This window comes from Pieris rapae, chromosome 20 (assembly GCF_905147795.1).
Source record: "Pieris rapae chromosome 20, ilPieRapa1.1, whole genome shotgun sequence".
In the NCBI taxonomy this organism is placed as follows: domain Eukaryota; kingdom Metazoa; phylum Arthropoda; class Insecta; order Lepidoptera; family Pieridae; genus Pieris; species Pieris rapae.
Genome location: NC_059528.1, coordinates 3470201 through 3493063, shown reverse-complemented (window position 1 = coordinate 3493063; position 22863 = coordinate 3470201). Strand labels below are relative to the sequence as shown.

The following is a 22863-nucleotide window of genomic DNA, read 5'->3' as shown; positions in this document are numbered from 1 at the left end:
TCAGTGCATCAAAGATTTTAATTCTCATCCACAATTATACCTAATCTTTCATTTCTATAATAGTTATTAATATAATAATAATATATCATGTATTTCATCTTTGGCTATATTCTCAGTGTATTTGTTTATAATTATATATAATTTATGTTAGCTGTAGGAGTATTAAATAAATAAATAAGACTAAAGTCATGACAAAAATATATGGTTGTGACAAAATTGATATATAGCTAGTCCTCCTAACAATTATTCCGCATACATGTTCAATGTTTAGAACATTTTATAAAGAAATAAAAAGCCGTTAATACTAATTTTACTAATCATATTGCTGTCATATATACTGTAAATAAAAATTAAAGCAATTAAAGTAATGAATCTTACCTTCTCTTGTGTCATATAATCAATCACAATTGGCACCACGAAGCCAGCTATAGTTCCGATACCATTGGAAAGTCCCATCAAAATAGAGGCATATCGCGGTGCGATGTCTAAGTGATTCACATTGTATCCAGAAATTGCGAATCCACTGCATGCTACTCCAAGAGTCAGTTCTATCGTTGCAACGTACTAAAAATAAGCTTTTGTTAGGAGTTTTTTCGTGAGTTAGAAGTTGGCTTTATAATATTTTCTGAATTTTTTTGGAAATCTTAATAATTAAACAATTAAAAAATATATATTTATAGAGTCGTTTTATAATTCACTTGAATACGTTCCAATAATACCATAGATTTAATATTAAGTTATACATATTATTGTTTTTTTTTATTATACGTAAATTTATTAATATGATTACAAGTATTAAGTGTTTTCAAATTTTCTTAACCTACAAAGTATTAAAAAAATTAATTAAAAATAAAATCAAAACAAATTTAATTAATTTGGTCCCTGTGGCAGTGTTGCCCTTTCTGAATAACATCCTTATACTCAAAATCGTACCTGATGCAAACGCATATAAAGTCCGCATTTGACGACCATTATTTTATGGTACGATCGACGAGTCGTAGTAGTAGTATTAAAAGTTAACGTAAATAGTAAAACTGATAAAGGTATTATTTAAATTCTTAGCGATTTTAACGGATTTACCAGTGCTTATGCGGAGCTGAATATGTAGTGGGCTGATCGGTTTTAGAGAAAGCATTGTTTTCCAAGCAAGCAAGCCTTTCTTGAACCTAATTCGCTGTTTTGAAAAATTTCTCTTTTCTATGCATATTTTATCTTGTATTTTGAATATATGTTTTTTAAACACATATTTACTTAATTGTCATACATTTTAAATGGAAAATTTTGTAACATATACCGTAAATTAAGTATGTATGATGTGGTAAAATTTATTAAATAAATAAGTACTTACTTTGTTATCAGCATACGCGACGAGAACAAAGAAAAATGCCTCCAGTCCAAATCCTCCGCAGTTGAATAGTTTCCTCACGTTAGTTGTAGTCATTATATTGTTTTTGCGAAGATAATCCGCCATCATCCCCCCGATGGGCACGAGGGACGTCATGATCAAGTGAGGTATGGCACCGACAAAACCAGACTATGGAAAAATAGTTCTTATGTTAACGGAATAGGGGGTGATAATTATTTGTACAGATTTTGAATTGCGATGTGATATTTGTAATATAAAATTAAATCAAATGATATCGTTATTTTTATATTTCGACGGCTCGTTATTTAATGATTCTCTCTGTTGTGTTTATTGTCTGTTTTCATTAACAGAAATACCTATTTCTCCCAAAAAAATATACAAAATACTTACCTCAGTAATTTGCATATTAAATCGTGTGTTGAAATATGCCGACTGAAAGATTACTAATAAGCAGAAGTTCCAGGTTCTACAGAAGTTGGCCACGATGATAGCGTACACCTTAAAAAAATATATGATGTTGCATTTTGTTAAGAAGACACAACACAAAAGTTTCTCAGTTAATTGACTTAGAACACAATATATACAATAAATTGTTATACAGTTACAATAATTGTTATATTGTTATACTTGATATTTACAAGGCTGTTGCATGTGTAACTGTGTGTGTATATCCCTAGTACCATTGGTTCCATGGTGCCAATTGTGCTTTCTTAGTGTTATATAGACAGTCACCACTTTAGTTACTTAGAATTTAGATATAATCTCGACGAAGAAACAAATAGTACGCAGTATGGTGCTGCCACACTTTGTAACTAAATTATAAGATTTATTTTAATTATTTTTTTTAGAGCTCGGGCGGCAACCAACATAATAATGGTGCAGCGACAATTAAATAAATTAAAAGTCACAGACAAGACAGTGAATAATTTATTTAACATGAATGTTTTTGATGTTATCGCAATTGAAGACATTTTAAATTGGATTGATTGATCCAATTGTATTTATTGCTAGATTTCTTAACTTACATGGTGATGAAAGAGCTTTTTCGACAGGCAAAGCCCACTTATAATACAAAACGAATTTGTATGGGAATTATATCAGCTCAGGCGCACTAATTTTATATAATTTTTTATGGCGTAAGCGGCTCACAATTCTAAACTATAATTAATCTATCACTTCTATTATTTATAGAAATCGAACGTTATAACGGAATTCTTTGCTAAAAGTTCTCCATATAAAATTAAATTTTTATTTTGTAGTATTTTGTTGGTTTAAAATTGTATTAAATTAGTATAGTATATATTCACCGGTGCTGACGTAGCGAACTCCTTCCAAGGTGTAGACCAGAATCCAGGCATGGCAGCTTGAGACGCGGTACCCAATGATTGCTCAATGTATGCTAACTCTTTGCCTGTGATGTGTGGGTGCTTGCTAGGGCGTTCAAATACAAGCCACAACCATAGGACGTACCTAAATAAAACACGACACAATAAGAGAGACATATTATGTATGTGTTAATATATTAATTATGTTAATTGTTTTTTATTTTTTGTACTCTACCCTCTGATGGTTATTCTTTAACGTTGTTTCTGATTAGGGTTGCCTGGAAGAAATCGCTTGTAAGCGATAAGGCCGCCCTTTGCCTTATATCTTTTGTAACTGTTTTTTTTTATTTTTTTATTATTTTTGGTATTTGTGTTTTTGTATAAGGCAATAAAGGATGAATAAATAATTAATAAATATGTGTGATATAAATATGTTACAAAAATTAAGTCCATATTTATTTAATATTTACGTTAATCTGTTTTAACCAATTTGACGATTAAGCACACTAACACCGAATATTAAATCATACAAATAGATTAGTTTTCTTATTTTTTTTATACATGTGTCTGTGTTACGAACTAGATTAAAATAAGACTAATGAGTGATTTAAGTCTAACCTAAATTACTAATAAGGATATTTAACATAGGAAAGTGTCCAATTACATTACTAACTGTCTCTATTAAAAACACTATGTTCTTGTGTTCTCTTTAAAATACAAAGATTAATGTTTCAAAGATTGGAGCGTATTGTGTGGTCTTGACAAAATTTAGTTTCAATATGTGTGTCTGTGTTTCTTGTGTTTACAAGTCTCACTTGTGGCGAGAAATTAAGTAATTCATTAATTAACTTACCAGATTATACCAGATATTCCGTAGAAGTAAAATGGTGTTTGCCAAGAGATGTAATCTGTGAGAACGCCAGAGAGTGGCATTCCTATGACAATTCCCGCGTAGGTACCACAGAAAGCTAATGTTGCAAGTCTAGATCTTTCCATAGGCGGAGCCCACATCCTCCAAATTCCATGGCAAGAAGGGTAAGTCACACCCTATGAAAAATAAGTCGGGAAATATAAAAAAAAGTATTATTATTTATTAAATATCAGTGAGGCGACCTGTACACTCGCATCAACGTAGAAATGATATAATTAAACGATTAAATATTTTATTACAAAAATTAAATAATTCTTAGAAAATATAAAAAAAGATAATCATAATGTCTTCAATGTAATCTTCCGTAATATTTCTGTTAAGCTGAATTGCCTTCATATTTGGGAGATATCTTTTCAATCTGATAATATCACGATAATTCAATGTGAGGTTTAATAGAATAGGCAGCGCCATTGACGATTCACCTAAGCCGAGCTACAAGGAGACGAATAAATACGTTGCCATGGCAACCGAGGGCTCAGTAATCCTAAAGAGGCTTTGTAACATCGGGAAACGATTGAGAACTACACACAAGCGTAATATACGAGTTTATTGGAATCTTGTATTTGCATGTTCTAAATTTAAAATTCTTTGAATTTCTACTTTTGTCATCGATTTAATATCTTCAATACGTAAGTTAATGATTGCTTTATTATATTCATTCTTGTTAGGAAATTTTATATTTATGCCGTTAAATAAAAATGTTTACTGTTATGGTAATATATAAAATTAAAGTTTATTTATAATAAACGCAAGTTGTAAAACTTTTTGTACCAATAAGTTAATACCAGACCAGATAAATTTGATTATTGTATTATATATTTTTATTTATTATTTTATAAATTCGTAAACGAAAACGTAGTTATGTAAATAATTTAAACCAACATTACATATGTACAATATTTATGTTAATGTTTCCGTGTAAGTAAAACAGTAGACTATAGAGTATTTACATTTGTCTTTGAGTTGTGAAGGGGATGAAATCCAAACGTGACGAGTCGTATATTCGCGGCGCTAAGCTTCGAAATTGAAGCATTGATAATAAGCTTGATCATGCACCAACACGAACTGAATGTCAAATGATCAAAATTTAAACGCATATTATTGCTCGCTACATGTTTGTAACCCTCTTTATGGTGCTGTCAATCAAGGAACATTTTTTTTTTATTTTTTTATTTATTTATTTATTTACACTTCGTTGCTAAAGAAATACAAATAACACAAAATATATAAATTACAAGGGATGCAACGGGCGGCCTTATCGCTAACAAGCGATCTCTTCCAGGCAACCCTAGTAAGAAGAAATTATTTATTTAAGTATTCCTACAGCTAATCACTAAACAATATCCAAACAATTACATTACACATAAAATCCAAAACGGAATACACATTGAAACAGAAACATAAAGCACAGTTTTACAAAGCACACAGTTGTAAAATTGATTGGTACATTAAAATTTTAACTGGAATGTTTTTTTTTTATGTAGAACATGGAGGTAACCATGATACCGCCCATGGACACTCTATGCCATAGGGCTCGAGAGTGCGTTGCCGGCCTTTTAAGAATTGGTGCGCTCTTTTCTAGAAGGACCCTAAGTCGAATTGATTCGGTTATTCGGAAATGTTCAACGACAGATGAAAAATGTTTCGTTTATCAACCGTATCTCTGGTTCAATTAGGTATGACCAATAATAATCGAATAGGCTAATTTGATTTGCTTCAGATAGATATTTTGGTAATTACAAGTAATGTAACTAATGCAAAATACTAAACACTTCTCACATTCCTTTTAATTTATTCCAGTTATATTCCTATGTTCCCACCTATTTCAGTTTCAGTTCCTATTTACATTGCATATTCGCGGACGTTTGGCGGACGAAGTTGCATGAGTCTAGTTAGCGCTACTCTATCTTAAGTTCTCATATCATTTGTATAGAAAAATATTATATATGTCGCAGCCAACTAGCTTAATTAGCCGTTTAACATTTGACATATATATTTTTTTGCTAACATATTTTCACTAGTGCTTGATTGTCCTGGTTTTGAAATTTGTTTGAGAGCATTAATAAAATAATGTAAGTCTCAAATCACACCGTGATCCGTCATCCTAATTTACAGGGTTGTATGAATTGATCGAATTCGACGTTAGAAAATTATAAACTACATTCATATTTAAATCGATTCAAAATGTTAAATTCATTACACAGTGGTTGTGAAAAGTGACTCCTACAGCAAACTCCTTGCCAAAACCTTATAGAACGCTATTAATTATAGCGTCACCCTCTAACAAGAATAAAAAACAAAAGGAATGAAAACAAGTTCTACATAGCAACACTAAATACCAGAACCTTACGAACTAGAGGCACACTGAATTAAGAAATATTTATTCAATTTTATAAATAAACAGACACCACTATACAAAGAAAGATGAAAGCAGTACAGTTCAATCATAAGAGGCTTATTATTATTATGTTAATTATAGAATGTAATTTATGTCATCAGGTTCAAAACTTATACATACCTCGACAAAACCCTGGGCAACTTTTAACATAACAACGGCTGCTGGTCCTAAGGACATCGCTCCAGGAATTGCCATGTTGAAAATGGCGGACGCAAATATTGCCGCTCCAAAGATCCTGTTAGCCGGATACATGGACGCCAGGTAACCTCCAGGCACCTGTGTTATCAGGTACCCAGCGAAATAGGATGAGTCAATAGACGATTCAACACTCACACTCCAGTTGAAGGGTGTGTCTTCTCTTACTCCACTTGATGTCTGTTGTAATACAGAAATGAATTATCACTTATGCAACAGCGAGTCTTTATGACGGATATATAGGGAGTATGTTTTACTTTATTCGTTCTATATATTTATGGAAGAGCAGTGTTGGCCTTGTGGCTTCAGCGTGCGACTCTCATACCTGAGGTCGTAGGTTCGATCCCGAGCTGTGCACCAATGGGCTTTCTCTCTATGTGCGCATTTAAAATTTGCTCGAACGCTGAAGGAAAAAATCGCGAGGAAACCGACATGCCTTAGACCCAAAATGTCAACGACGTGTGTCAGGCACTGGAGGCTGATCTTGCCTATTTGATTTAAAAATAATCATGAAACAGATTCAGAAATCTGAGGCCAGGACCTAAAAGAGTTTGTAGGGCCACTGATTTTTTTTAAATATATTTATGGTGTCCATAGACTTACTATGGATATACATAACTAGCTTATACCAGTAAAGCAAAAGAACCTTGCGTAAGAAAAAGAGATGTAGACGATAGTCTCCCCATTGAAGGGTGGACAAGACTTGAAACACAATTAACAACCTTCAAACTCAAACTATCTTTATTGATATAGGTAAACAAGTACACTTATAAACGTCAAAAAAAATATATTAATTGTAAATTTACATTTACTACTTTCGCAAGTCAAGGGCGTAGAGCGGGCAAGAACTGGCAAGAAACTATGCGCCACTCTTTTTAATCGCTTAAAGCGCGCAAAAAGTTTTGATTCTTCCTGTGCTATACAACCTTACATATAGTGATTAATATTTTCTACCACCAAATTGAATAGCATTTTCATATAAATGTATTACACTCACATTATGTTTTTCCGTCATTTTAAGTTTGGCCATACTCATGTTACACCTCATTCCAAACATGATGCTGAACCCGAAACATGCCAGCAGAGCCACAGTATATCGAGCGGTTAGGCAGGGGCATTCCGCCCGAACATATTTGTCTAAAACAAATGAATACAGATAATAAAAACTTGTCTGTACAAGGAAACGTTTATGGTATTTTAAACATAAGCTAGCTACAGAGCTTTGAGCTTAACAATGATATATTATGTAAATAATTGTTGTATCTTTTCAAAATAATTACTATTTGTCGACAATGGTCGCTGTACTTATAAATTTCAAAGCGACTATAATGTTTGTGAAGATTAAAAAAGATTAAATCAATGAACCTATTCCTACTACATGAAAAACATAAAGAAACTTAGTAATTGAAAATATGGACAGAGTTACAATTTGCTCCGATAACTTATCGTTAGGTAAATATTAACTAAATTAGGCATACACAAACTAATCTTACAAGGTAAATATTTAAATTATATATTGTATTACCTATGTGTCGCGGAGGTGGTCTTTCGGGTGACGGCGGTGTTTCCAGGTCTTCGCCATCGTACATCTGATCATAGCCCTTCTGTTCCACATGGAAGTTTTCATATTGCTGGTTTCTACGAAGAAAAAAGGTTGGATAAATAGTAGAAAGGATTAGTTTGATACGATATATGCGCGAACCAGTTGCATTCATTTATCTAATGGATTGCATGTTAATTCATTGATGGTATTATTATTATATTACGACAATTCCTCTTTTGTTTGAGATTGATTTTCATAAAAATGTATTCACACACCCTAGCTCTAACATAGACTTAGTGCATAATAATGTTAGCAACCAGAACTTAATTTGAATTTCCAAGCTGTTTTGTTTTCTACAGTAAAATTCACAAAAGACAGTGCGACTTTACATAAATAACAATCTACAATTATTATTATGCCTAATAATAAGCCATTTTCTAAACATCTTCAGTGTTAACTATGTACTATTGATATGATATACATGTATATTGGATACAAACTCGACAATATCACACGCGTTATAAAGCCTATTTTCTAGATAATTAACGTGTTCGCACCGAAAGAAAATGGAATTAAAAACCGTCGACGCGACGGTACAAATAGGACGTACACACCTGCGCCTGATATCCACTCTAGTTTGAATTATGAAGATAATTGTATGGATATTCTCCCTGCAATATTCTTAATTGCCCTTTCGAAAAGGATGCAGTGAACATTTTTAATATAACACGATGTGTACTAATTAAAAAAAACGTCTAGCGAATAAAATTAGTGTTTTCTGTAGATGTATATCGGAAATCTAGGCTACTTTGCTTACGTATTTGAATTTGAAATTTCTAATAGCAATTTGGCTGGTTACGAGAATTATCAAAACTATTTCATTTATCTTACTATCTATGCTTCTGTTATTTGAAGACATTTTGGATGTTTTTGATATTTTACGTACAAACGTCGTGGTTGAAAACCGGTAAATTAAAAACCGATTTCATAAATTATGATCGATAAATCGCTACAATTAAACGTCGTGACAACTTGTTTAGTTCGAAACGTGCAAAAAGGTTTAACATTTCAACTCATTATAAGGCATTTTTATAGTATTTTTTCAATGTCTGATACTCATAAAGAAGGCAATATTGCTTGCTAATAAAATAGATTAAAAAGTTCCATATTGCGAAGTGAATGCAACATGAGTTAATATGGCTAAGCTGAATATGACAGAGCGCCATTACGCTCTATAATTCAATTAGGAGGCGCTCATGCACATTTATTGTTTGTGAGCTTCTAAAACGGTTTGTTACTTGTTATCCTTTGATATCAATGTAATACATTGGCTTATAAGCTGACATGCTTTCTGTGTGCGCAATTAATATTTGCTAGGAAAAGTCGTACATCCAAAATGCCTATAATAATGATTAGATTAGATTATAAATGGATTAATTACGCACCACATAATTACAAGCGATGACCAAAACCATTGACTTATCTTAGTAAGAATTTTCTTTTAACTTCAAATATTATTAAAAATAATATAAATAATATTATTTATATAGCAGTTATTATGCACATGAGGGTAAAACGGATGAAACGTGACGAAGATGTGCAACATTTTTGCTGAGAGCAGCAGAGAGTGAGAAAGTGAGATCGAGAAAAATACACGCTATTTATTGATTGATGTATTCGTTTAGTAGTTACATATTAGAACTTTAGATGGCTACTCTGTTGTAACGTCATATACACTAAACAGCTTTATTTTTTGATTTTATCATTAGCACAGTGTGAATATAGATACATAAATACATGGAGTGATCATATACTGGTACATGATTATCTATTATGGTTTTTAGCTTAGTAATTTAATAATTAATTTACAAAGATGTTTCACTTTTGACATGTGTAGTTTGTATGCACGTTTTTTTTATCAGTAATAGCAATAAACAATCATTAAAATTATCAATAACTTTGAATGTTTTCGCATTTTTCCCAATTAAATTCCAAAGGCCTTATGGTATTGATATTTTTATAACCCACGTTGAAGTTTTTAATTTACTTGAACATGTTGTAAACCAAAGAAAACATCACAAGTATATGATTGTATAATCCTAAAAGCCAGAATTCATAAAACTGCAACTTATAATCTATTCATACTTAACATTCATAAAATCAAGATAAGCGGTGCGTAAATTCATTTTTCCGCTGACAAAAGTAATAAATGTGGGTATCTGTTCCCATCCCCTCGCAGGGGTGGTAATGAATCGTCGTATAAAAGGCATAACCAAGTGGAAACGCGATGGGCAGCCCTAGCCAAGCTGTTGACGTGTGACGCAGGCTTACTCTGTATAACGAAACTGATTTTTAACCTTAGAAGTACTACAATAGACGCTAACAAAGTATTCCTTACGATGTTATCTAACGAAAACTAATGTCAATTCTGACCTTCGAAATCGTGAATTAAAAAAAATACGGCCTACGTTATCAAACAAAGAAATATAAATAAAATCTGGTGTAGAAAATGTTATTTTAATTTTTACAAGTAATGTGCGCTATGTATGTTATAAATAATAAAGATTTTTTTAAAGAATATACATTAACTTGCGAACTGGTAGTAAATGTAAATTTACAATTAATTTTTTTTGATGTTCATATTATGTTAACCTATGAATAATGATATTTTCATTGATTGATTGATTAATTTATATATTTCATAATTATAAGACATGACTTAAAGCTGAATACATTGCGGTATTGTGATATTCCATAAGTAGAAATCACAAGCGGCAATATTCAAAGTATATTAGTGTGAGAATATACCCAATTTGCTAAGTTTGATTTATATAAAAGGAGTTTGAATGTAAGAAAATTTTTGCGATTCTAGTTTTCTAGTTAATTGCCTCGTAAAGCTTACTCAGCAGCTTTACAATATCAACAACCCTGAATCGTGCGTTCGAATCCCGGCGGTGTCATCTTTTCAGTTATCACGTAGTCTGGAACTGGATTTCTTAGACCAAAAAGCGATGTTATAGGTACTGAATGTAAATGATCATGACATCGTGCGGGTTATATTTCCATTAAAAATTTATCATTTTATACGTTTTAATAAATACACAGTAATAAGTAGGGTAACAGTAGAGATAATCTTTCTTTTAAAAGCTCCCCCAGTTCGATCGCGCCGGGCATTGTGTCGCTAATGCACCCTATACACTACACCTATAATTTTGTAACATAACATTAAATGGTATAATTACCTTTTAGTCACGGTATAAGTCATAAATAAAGCTAAATAGTAATAAATATCATATATTAGGATGACTTAGCTTTGCGTTCGATTTTCAAAATTATATATTCTTAATATTTGTGTGCTCTTTCTCTTTTTTGAAAGTTATTGTTTTAATACTTAATATAAATTTTCTAGATACAGTATTTGGAAAGTGGTCTGTTTGTTACTAGTGTGTTTGATTATGTATAGTGGAAATAAATACAATTTAGTACTTAATGTACTAAATTGTATTTATGTATTCAAAGAATGATAAAATCAGGTTCTTTGTAATTACGAAAAATACACGTGTCATCAGCACGTGACGCTATCATGAAAGGACATTAACATAGTCAGCCGTATGTGTAATAAGTGTCATTCTCTGTATTTTTAATTTAAATGTACTTTTTTATTGGGAACACACAGTGCACAGTCACACGCAGTATGTATACAACCTTTTTTACAATTAAAACAAATTTTCATACAAGGAAAATAAAATATTTTTCATGCAACGATACTTGAATTTAGATTCTGGTAACATGGAGAAATTTTCTCAAGTAAGTCCTGGCAGCGACGTAGAGATGATAGAACACCCCACGCCAAAGAGATCACAATATGCACTTCAGTCCCCACTATGAATACTTATAGGCCAGGGAGGAAGCTTAGAAAGTTAATTACTTCATTAAGATCACAAACGTTCCCGTATAGAATCCGTAATTTGGCTTTTGTTGAAGCAATTGAATTCGTGCATTGTACGTTAACTTAGTGAAAATTAAATTAAAAACACACCAAAACTTATAGACTGTATGTCGTTTTGAAAATAGAACGAATAAAAAACAGTAGCAGTTAAGCAGGCAGATTCTAAATTTAAAATTCGAATTGCTCGTTCGAATTATTAATTTGATTTTTATTATCAGACTTCGACCCTGGTTCGTTTAAAGGAGAAAGGGGGCTATTACATCCCGTGAAGCCACCCTTTCTAATTGATTTACAATTGTCGGTTAAATTTGTTTGCCGACTACCACGCCATCGAGAATCCTATACGCATGTGAAGTACTTTAGTTGATAATTATATAGTCCGTTCAAAATAATTAATGACATAGACTTAACACCGATTTGGGCACCTTTTTTATAAAAGGAGGACAATCGAGCCTACGGGACGCCCAAAAAGATATAAATAGACACCCATATTTAGTGGGTGCGTTGCCGGCCTTTGAGGGAGGAGTACGCTCGAATTTGGAATAGTTGGAGGTCGTATCTCTCCGGGAAGACCCCCACCGGGATTTGATTTCACAGTTCGCTAGTTCGAAAAATAAAGAAAAACCTTTTTTTATCCATTTCATAATATCATAATTATATTGTAATCCATTGTTATCTGTAGTAATATAATCGAAAAATTTTCAAGTATTAAAAATAAATAAATCAGTGGCAACATTTTTTTTTCAGTCTGAGCCATATGATCATTTACCAATCTAATAGCTAAGTAAGTGATCAGCTTTCTGGGCCTGACACTCGCTGTTTTTTGGGTTTAGGGCAAGCCGGCTCCTCACAGGACAGCCGGTGTATAGCTAGGGAACTACTCTACGAACTCAGAGATGAGAGTCATTCCTCTGCTTTCAGTTCTTTGTATCAATTATTAAAGTATTAAATTCTAACGCTAAAAAGTGGTGGGATAGTGATATGTGTCACTAACAAGAGCGAATCAGAGGTGAGAGGAGCGCCCAATAGCCCATAAATATAAAAAAGAAATATATATATATTTGTGTAATATATAAAATTTCTTGACGAAAGTATGTACATATATGTAAGATAAGGCCCACACGATTCGGGGAAATTGGGAAATTTATAAAAAAATGCCAAGAAAATATTTTAAGTCTCAATTAAAATGCCGAAATTTTCAAAGCTAAATCCAAAAATGTGACATGGTATGAAATGCGAAGAAACTTCTCAGTATGAAGTTTATTCGTATCATCTAAGAAGAAATGCATTATCAGGTACTTCATAGAAACTATGTAAGCGCAAGTTCTTTTGAAATACTTGATGGAACTTCGAAGAATGGATAGTTACGGAGTATTGCGAGAAGCGGTCAAAAGTGTTCCATTTAGGAGAATGTTCGAGATTCTTGAGTATCGACGATCAAGTCTTGCAGTGAATAAAACATGTAATAATGTAGAAGGTTCATGCTATCTACGTGGATAATTATACTGAACTTTTTTATATTTGACATTCTCTATAAGATTTTATATCTTTTTTTTTTATTTGTGTGCTTGGCTGGACATCTTATTTATAGAATTCGGTTGGTTAAGCAAAGACAAACTAAAATTGTCTTTGGTTTAATGTAATGTGTGTTTGAGTAAACCCCTCAATTTAAATAAAATTATGATAATATATGCGTTTTAATATGATAAAGAGTATTTTATTTAACCTTAGAATATTCAATTGTAGCGGAATTATAGTGAACCTTACCGTAGTCTGAAAAAAAATCTTTAAAAATGAATATTATTATTATAAATGTCTTAAGTAAAAAATATAATCTAATTCTTGAGCAATTCTTGAGCTCTTGAATACACACAAAATCTTTCCAGCCGTTTACAGAGTTTAATTACAAACATATGTAAAAAAGATAAGATATAAATATTTTTTAGTAAATTTTAACAACACTATTTCATCAAAAAAATGCAAAAATGTGATATAATTTTTAATATATACTAGGTATATTACGTTATATATGATGTTACAATATCCAATATTAAAAACATAAATAAATAATTTAAAAAAACATTGTTGTAACTTTCGCGTCTATTTATCTAATTTCTGTTTTAATCGCTAAAAAAGTAATAAATTGTCCGCTCGCGTTGCGATCTGCCATAATGGAGTTATGACAAAAATGGCGATTGGAGTAAAGAAATATCACTTGCTGAACCCGAGATGCTTGTTAGCGTCTCCGTCTTTATTTATGGCGAGATTTATTTTATGGCCAGGGTGAAATCGAATGAGGCGACAAAAATGTACATTGATTGAGTTGAAACAAAGAACCGCTGTTTTAGACAATGGCGTCTTTTATTTATTTGTTGTTTTTTTTTTATAGAACAGGGGGCAAACGGGCGGGAGGCTCACCTGATGTTTATAAGTGTTAGTAAGGTAACTTAAATATCGCGTATAATAATTTAAAACTTCTAGAGAACCAACATCTTAATCACATAATCGATTAACTTTTGAAAAATTTGCAAGCCTGAAAGTGTGTCGATGGGCAGTAATATTAGATAATACCTAACATCAGATCAGCCGGTCCATTTGTTCCTAATCTATAAAAAAATATTACGGAGCCTGATCTAACTCGTTATTAAAAACCTAAAACTAATCTAGTTTCCTCCTTTTTAAACCAGTTCCGTCTCTTTCAGTCACAGTTTAAGCTGAGATGAAAAGAAACAGATGAGTTAGTTATATCGATGGAATAAGAATGTTTATTTTTAATTTTTATACTAAGCTAAAATTATTTAAATGAAGTAAAATGTTTTAAAGTCGATAATAGTAAAGTTTTGTACACAAGTCTTTATTGAGAGGTTATTAGTTAAAACTTTGCTCGTAATATATTAAGTACGCGTTTCAATGGTAAAGAATAATATATGTAAATAGGATGAAAGGTCAATGGCATGGATATATGTTTATACCGCCTCGTCGCCTCATTAGACAGAAAGTTCTACATTCTTGATATATCCTTGACTTCCGCGATTTCGTCTTTATAATTGAAGTTAAATAATTCTATGTTATTGTAAATAATGTGAGTAATTAATTGCTTCGCATTTTTACTCGCTTTAAATAAAATCTACTATAGGTTTTTAACCAACTCAAAGTATTGAAACGCAAAATAGAAATATTATTTGATGAAAACATTATTATGCACCGATCATACATACCACATGTATGAACTAAACAGTAAGTAGGCAGTAAATGTAAAATTAAAATCATTTAAAGTATATTTTGACGTTCATAAGTGTACATTATGTTACCTATATGAGTAAATGATTTTTGATTTGATTTGATTTGATAAACGATTCCTGTTTATTTGTGCTTTCGTATAGTTTCAATACGCACAAACAACTACTCGGTTTTCTATACAAATATCGGTTTTCTATATAAATTAAGACAGCTTTTGAAGCTTTTAAGTTTAATTGACAGTTTAGAAAACCATACCATGTATTCTAACACATTTTATAAACAGAACATCGACAGCAAACATTTCAACTGCTAAAAACTACGACCGAACGTGCCTGATTTTAATTTTATTTGAACACAAATCCTGAATTTTCCGAATAAAATATAAAAATGGATGGCAAACAAGAGCGTGTATTTGCGATGATATTTGGTTCGTAGATTCTTATTCTCTTTGTCGGGGCCTAATCTACTGGGAGGAGCGCGGCGCACGTACTCGGCTCAACCTTTATTGTTTCTTCCATTTCCGGGATCATATCCCCGGTGTTTATTGTTTTATTTGATTGTTAGTGGTCTTGAGCCACTGGACATACAGATAAAAGTATTTATCTACTAAATGGTAAGTTTCATTAAGACACTTTATTAATTACGCGCCGGTCTATGACTTAATTATATCTACATAATACAGAAGTCTACGAAAATATACACGTGAACATACTTTATTTTAAATAAAGTAAATACAGTACACAAAAGTAAGGTACATAAATGAAGTTTGATAAAAAACTTATTGTATTTTTATTTTGTTTGTTAACTTTAACCTTTTAGATCCTGACTTCAGATTAATGTAGGTTTCTAGCTCATTTGTCTTTGTAATATGCAAGGAGGTGTTCAGCCTTCTGTGCCTAAGACAGGCAATGGAAATCGATTTCTAAAGCAACTTCACCGTATGAGCAAGTGTTATAAGTACATAGACATAAAGTCCATTGGTGCCGTGATCGGACCTTGTCGGTGAGATTCACATGGTGAAGCCTAGCCTAGCGCTAACTGAGCAGGTCACTTGGCGACCTGCTCAGTTAGCGATAAATATCACCTCTATATCTATCTTGCTCTTTGACTCAATACGTTACCCCACAAGAAAAAATACCTGTCTGTCCTACTTTATTCATCGAATCATCGAATGTTTTGGCTACTTTTGTCATATACAAAGACTTATATATAATTAGATACGATATAAATCGTAAAATGTGATCAAGACAGGAGCAAATAAATCGAAGAGAGGATACAGAAAATCCTTACAAATCTCCGTTTAATCCAGGGAGGGTCTGAAATCCAGGTTAGTTGTAAATATCAATTACGCAAATGTTTCGGCTTAAGGGTAAACACTTTACACGATGAACGAATCGTAAAGCTTTTAACTCAAGGGGTGAAAGCTGTAGACGTGAGTTAAGGAAACAATAACTTGTGTTCCAAATTTAAAAATAAATTACAATTGCAATTTATTAAAGTATAAGATCTGTAGCGGTCACATAAATATGATTAGGGAAGACAGTTTTTAAAGTATGAATCTTTTTTAATTAGTATGATCAAGTTTTAATAACATTTTTGTGTAGTAAATTAAGCGTATTAAAAAAAACTTTTTAATACGCTTCACCTACATGTTTAATGGCTTGAATGACTATTTTGAGTGATATTACGTCTATAGAATGCGCATGAGCATTGAGTGTGGCGTCATTTTTCATGACAACCCGAGCCAGTAGAGGTGCGTGTAATAATATTTGGCACTTTCGTTTACGTTACAAAATTATTTTGAATTTCGAATTCCACTCCAAGTGAGCAAATTTATTTTATCTATGGATACTTTTTAATCCACAGAACAGGTATACAAAGTAGGTTCTAATTTTTACATTCTCGTAAACTTTTTTTAACAAAAATAAAATTAAAATTCATAACCTAAAAACCCAATAAATAATATTCGAATGACTGTACAATACAATTTGTGAAAGTACGTACAAAATCCCGGCAATTGGATAAGTCCCCTGGGCATTTTTTTCAGAAGTCTTACCTACAAATTGAGTATCGGTCGGGTCGTTGAGATAATTTTAATATTCGCGTCAGAGGCTCGAGACTATATTGATTTCTTATTGCTTTATAAAATGTAGGTTATCTTGAACTATACAAATTTAAATTTCGAACAAAGCATCAATCATCAATTCATCATCATATGAGTTATCAAATAGTTTCAAGATAAGTTATAGAAGAAAATATTTGTGCCTTTAGTTATTGAAAATCAAAGTTATATTGCACTTTTAACGTAACTTTCTATATGTTTTTTATATATAAATAAATCAAATATCGTTTCTCTAGTAAATTTATCGAATGATGCATTTCGTACTACAAATTTTAAAGAAAATATCTTTAAATATACATGTTGAAAATATATAATTATACTTGTATTGAATACCGTGATATCAATAACGTTACTTACATTAACCGTCTCAAAAACATGTTCCCTGTGGATTTCTATAGAATCAACAGGTTATACTGTAATTCACACCCTCCGGTCTCCTTTTCAATTTACCACCTTATACTCACAGCGTACGGTCCTGATTTCAATTACGACCCCTAGGGACACAAAACTACCTGTGGATTTTCCTATTTCCCCACTAAAACGTCTTATAAAACTTTTATTGCGTTTCGTGTATAGATTTTAACATTTTCGCACTGATAATACGGTGGGATGAGTAAGAATCGCACGTATTTTGCGGCGTCAAGAAAGACACTGACGTCACGGAAGCTGGCATCAAACTAGCCAGAAATGCGTGCTCCCTCTGTCCTTACTCCCTATCGGGAGAGCTATTCTGTATTAAGGATAATTTTATTTAAGATTATTAATGTGCGGGGTACGCTTGAAACTGAAAAATTAGAAATATTCAGCCCGTTTCAATTCGAATTCAAATATCTACAATTCGTCCTTATAAATGTGACGAACTGAAATGATTCAAGTAATGTATAGACAAATTGAAACATGCTTTTAAAATAAACCGGTGGCGCTGCAATAAGATTTCTGGTATCTGTTTCACGATAATTTGTCTTATAGGCAAGTAGTGATTAGCTTCATCTACTACGACTTTATAGGTTTAAGGTAAGCCGTTTCATTACGATGTTTTCCATCACTATGCAAGCAAAACAATATTTTGCACATAGAAAAAAAGTCCATTGGATCACAGCCGGGAATCGAACCTACGACCTCAGGGATGAGAGTCGCACATAGAAGTCACTTGACCTAGTGTGGCACTCGAAATCATGTAGATACAATAAACAGTGTTAATACAAAAAAAAACATGAATTTAAAAATAAAAACTATAAAGAATTAAACTATTTGAATTATATAATAATTATGAAAACAGATATTAATTGTCACTATTCAAATAAAATGTATAACGCAGATATAATATTTTAATTACAAACCAATGGTGCGAGGTTAATTGGTAATAGTAATGAACTATACGGGAATACATCCTGAATCTATTTTAGGACATTTTTGTAGAATGACGTTAACGGTCGCGATGCTCCAGATTCGCAGACAATGCTCCAATTTATACCCAACTCACTTACTGGAGTCGGCGAGACGAGGCAAGGGCGGTGTCTCGCAGTCAAATAAAAAGGCTTCACACACTATTAATATAGAAGCCTGAGATAGACTAGGGTTACATATGGGAATTGAAATCTTAAAGCATATTTAATTAAAAAAGTATTAAAAATGTCTTATTAACTTTAGTATGAAAACACTGAAGTGACTGTCTAGTATGGGCTTAATCACAATTGTATTGTTATTTGTAAAGATAATTAATGTATATATTCTTATAACTATAACGTATATATAAGTAACTTTGAAACTTCTGAATACACTTGAAATTATGCACACGTGCTTTACTATATTATATATATATATTATACAGGCTATACTTAATAATGTCTGCAGATACACTGCAGTAAACCACAAATAATGATATTATTGGCGAATCATTAATATCCAAACATTTATAAAACTAGACCCAATAAATGTTGGAAAAAGCGTAGCACAAAGCCAATTACATTAAAACATTCGGGCGGGACAAAGGGCGAGAGAACAATGGTCCAAGGAACTCGCGATATGTCTTTCAATGCTTTTAACTTTCGTGATGGCGGAGGGAAAATGGTGACGTCTCGCGACAAATGCGCGTGAAATAGTGTTGTTCGCTTGATGTACGCGTCAACGCTACTTTTTATTTATTTATCGACACTTCATCCATTTATATTGCATTTAATTCATTATATTTATGAATATTTTGTGCAGGCGTACAAACACACGCACTACAATCGTATTGTATCGAATACACTGATATTAGAATACAGGAAAAAGTCCAGGAATTTAGTAGCGTTGTAACCCCTTATAGGTCTCATATTTTCGAGAATTATTTTTATTTATAGGTATGTAGACGTTAGCTTTTTGAAGTTGACAGACGTCAATGATTTTAGGTCTTATACATTTCGACTTTAATCTTTCCTTAACTATACATACATTTGTTTCAAATTAACCTAAACAAATAAATTATTTTAGGAGAGATGTAAGTACAAGTCTCATTTTGCTTCTAATTAAATATATTGTCAACTTTTAGAACTAAATTGCTTAATTGATTGTAAACACTTAACAAAAGACTGGCACTGTTAAAGTGATATATAATTCCTTCGCAAAAGTGAAACTGTTTTCTAGTTTTTATCGTATTCTAGGTTTTATCGTACATATGAGGCCATCACTAATAAAGAAGTGAGTCGTAACCAATGGGGTATCACGGGTTGGTTGCACCGCAAACTCATTTTATAAATCGTCCGTTCGCCCGGAACTACGCTAAGTCACCCCATTTCGATAATGTACCCCGTTTTAGTTCATTAAAAAAAATATACTTGAATATTTTGTTTTTTTTTTCATATAATACACAATGTACTGTCACTAACCTAGTAAGACTAGTAGATACATTTTTGTGTTTGTTTCTTAGGTTCTTCTGAGCCTAAAATACTAACCAAACTACTAATACTATACATGCAATTTAAATAGAAGCAAATAATACACATAAAGGACTCAATATGTTCAGGCATCTTAATAAATCTTTTTGTAAGTAATGTTATCGAAATAAATGTGAAATCAAAAAACGACTTGTATTTTTTTAAAGTAAATACATGGTCGTCTATCCAACATTATGACGACAAAAACGGAAAATGTAATACATTTTGAACTGAAAAAATACTATAAAAGTAGGTTAACGTTCTGTCCTCTTCGTATCGTGATCTTAAGTAAATCAAATCACCCCATGAATGGAGAATGAACCCGGGCTTTTCATCGAGTTTTCCACTGATGGCTATCACAATGGACGGGGATCAAGTAAAGTTATCTCTAAGAAGGTAAAAATGTTTCTTAATGCTTATTTAAGTTGCTTCCATTTGATGATATCGGGGAAGGGCTGTTGAAAAACTGTCTGCGAGGATAATCCACTTCGCAGTTGTGATCCACTTTATAGCGAATATAAACTTATCAGACACTAGACGTCGCGTTTCCAATAAAACGATTTATGATTGAGACAAATTACTTTAAAAATGCAGTTACTTAGTAGTTCTTGCATCTAAAAAGGTCAAAGGAAAGTTCAAACCCTTTCAGGTCATATTCTGGCATTCTGTAGTTGATTTTTTGTCGCCATAGTGTTTAAATATAAAATCTTTGATATTGTATATATTTTTATGACTATAATTTAAGTTTCAAATGTAACGAGATGTTTATACTGGCTAATCCAAAGCGTTCTAATTTTAAAATGTTAGTTTTATTTAGGTGACGTATACATATAGTAGAAAAGTCTAATTGTAATAGATTCAAATTCAAATTCGAAAATCATTTATTCATGTAGGTAGCATTATGTACACTTATGAACCTCAAAAAATAAATGTACATTAAATGCTTTTAATTTTACATTTACTGCTCGTTCTCAAATCACGGAAGAGAAGAACTGGCAATAAACTCTACGCCACTCTTTTTAATCGCTAAGTTTTTTCTTTTACACAATAACATCATTTTGAAGATGGGTAAAAACACTTCTTTTACAAATTATTACTGTTTAAGCTAACACAAATTGTCTTTGTTTTTTAAATAGTACGTAATTAATCCAAATGAATATTCAGAAGCATAAAAACTCAACCTCATCGCAGTAAAGCTGTTACATCTTGATTTGCATTTTTATGGTTCCTAAACACTCAATAAAACCGACCGCAGATATAAAACCTTTAAGTACATACAAATCTGTGGAGAAACCCTTTTCAGCTAGAAATGTTTCACCGTTGGCGTGCTCTTTGAAAAACAACAATAACCCTCACCATACGTATGTATGAGAATACGCAATATACTTTAAAAGTACGCCCATAGACCTAAGTCGTATAGAGACCCTGTTTTTGTTTGATCCATCGGGAGTTTTTATATTCCAACTGGAATGCATTTTGTAATGTTTCAATATGCATTTCAAAATAACGTTTTTTTAATAATAATAAATGTGTTATTATATATATATATTTTTTTTAATGTCTGTTATAAAATGGATCTAGAAAAGAGTATTGTTTTTCATCGTCAGATATTTACATGTTATTGTATGTTTCGTTGAACGAAACCAATTACAAATGTATGCGATACACCCGGATTTAACTCAAAGTCCTTAGTTCAATTCCATATAAAATTGATCATTATTTCAATTTAGTAGGATGTTATAATAATAATAAATCGATTTTTGCCAGATAGTGGTACAATTTCGCACAAACAGCTACATATAAATAGGCACGCAAATGTAATTAATTTTTACAATGTCAGATAATAAGAACATTAACATCATATCATTGTGTAGTTATTTATAATTTACTTGTTGTCTGTAGAATTTACTATCACAGTGTTCTTTTCCTATCTTCAAAAACCAATCAATACACTCTACGATGCCACGCCACCGCTACGAAAACTGCTACGAGCACTTCTACGAGAGTTTAGATCTACGCAAGGCCCCTCTCAGTTTAAGAGCCACGCAATTTTCATGTTTCGTGAGTACAAATGGGAATCCATTTAAATACTAAGTCAACGTTTCAATACAAATGATTTTATATGCACATATATGTATAAATCTTAACAAGTGTATGTTGGCATTCTAAAACATTCTAGTTAGTATATTTTTACATTATGTATTACAATAATATTTCAGTGTATCTTAAAATTCACATTTTGATCATAAATTTTGCTATTAGTAAGTTTAAGGACGTATTAATGTTAATTACGATGAAACACGATAATTTATTTCTTCCCTGTTTTTTTTTCTTTTCTATTTGAGTTTGTAAAAATGCACCACATCCACAAAATCAGTAAAGAATGGAAGCTGGAAGAGGCCCATGTGTCACAGGATAAGCTGATTACCAAAAATGGTTTATATGATATATTAAATTAAGTTGTGTAACTTAAATATGTTTTATATATACTGGGTGTAAAAAATAAAGGCTTAATAATTTCTTATCTACCACTTTCGTTCTACGCCCTTGATTTGATAACTGGCAGTAAATGTTAAATAAGAAGCATTTAATGTTTCTATTTTTGACGTACATAAGCATTGTTACCTATATGAATATATTTTTTTATTGCTAACAAGCTTGCCAACGCTTGGCACACTGTAACATCGCGAAAAAAAAATCACAAAAATTTTAATCTGACAAACAATTATAGGCAAACATGACATACACGTAGAGATCTAATATTTAACATTATATTTATTATTTTGAATTTTAATAATAATAGTTATTAGTAGGTTTCATATTTTATAATACTCATCTATTTGAATATTCTAATCATTTGTGGTTCTAAATTATCATGT

At 31.8% G+C, this 22863-nt stretch overlaps 1 protein-coding gene across 1 annotated transcript in view; it reads right to left on the bottom strand.

Annotated features, from left to right (window-relative positions):
* The window catches only part of LOC110996019 (vesicular glutamate transporter 1), a 48783-nt gene that overhangs the window by 4271 nt on the left and 21649 nt on the right, over positions 1-22863 (bottom strand). Inside the window, exons 4-11 of the mRNA XM_022263502.2 lie at positions 7741-7853; positions 7213-7352; positions 6141-6395; positions 3545-3738; positions 2674-2836; positions 1757-1864; positions 1349-1534; positions 379-564 (exon numbers count right to left, since the gene is read on the bottom strand). Coding sequence (XP_022119194.2) covers positions 379-564; positions 1349-1534; positions 1757-1864; positions 2674-2836; positions 3545-3738; positions 6141-6395; positions 7213-7352; positions 7741-7853 — 1345 coding nt within the window. The remainder of the gene's footprint in view (positions 1-378; positions 565-1348; positions 1535-1756; positions 1865-2673; positions 2837-3544; positions 3739-6140; positions 6396-7212; positions 7353-7740; positions 7854-22863) is intronic.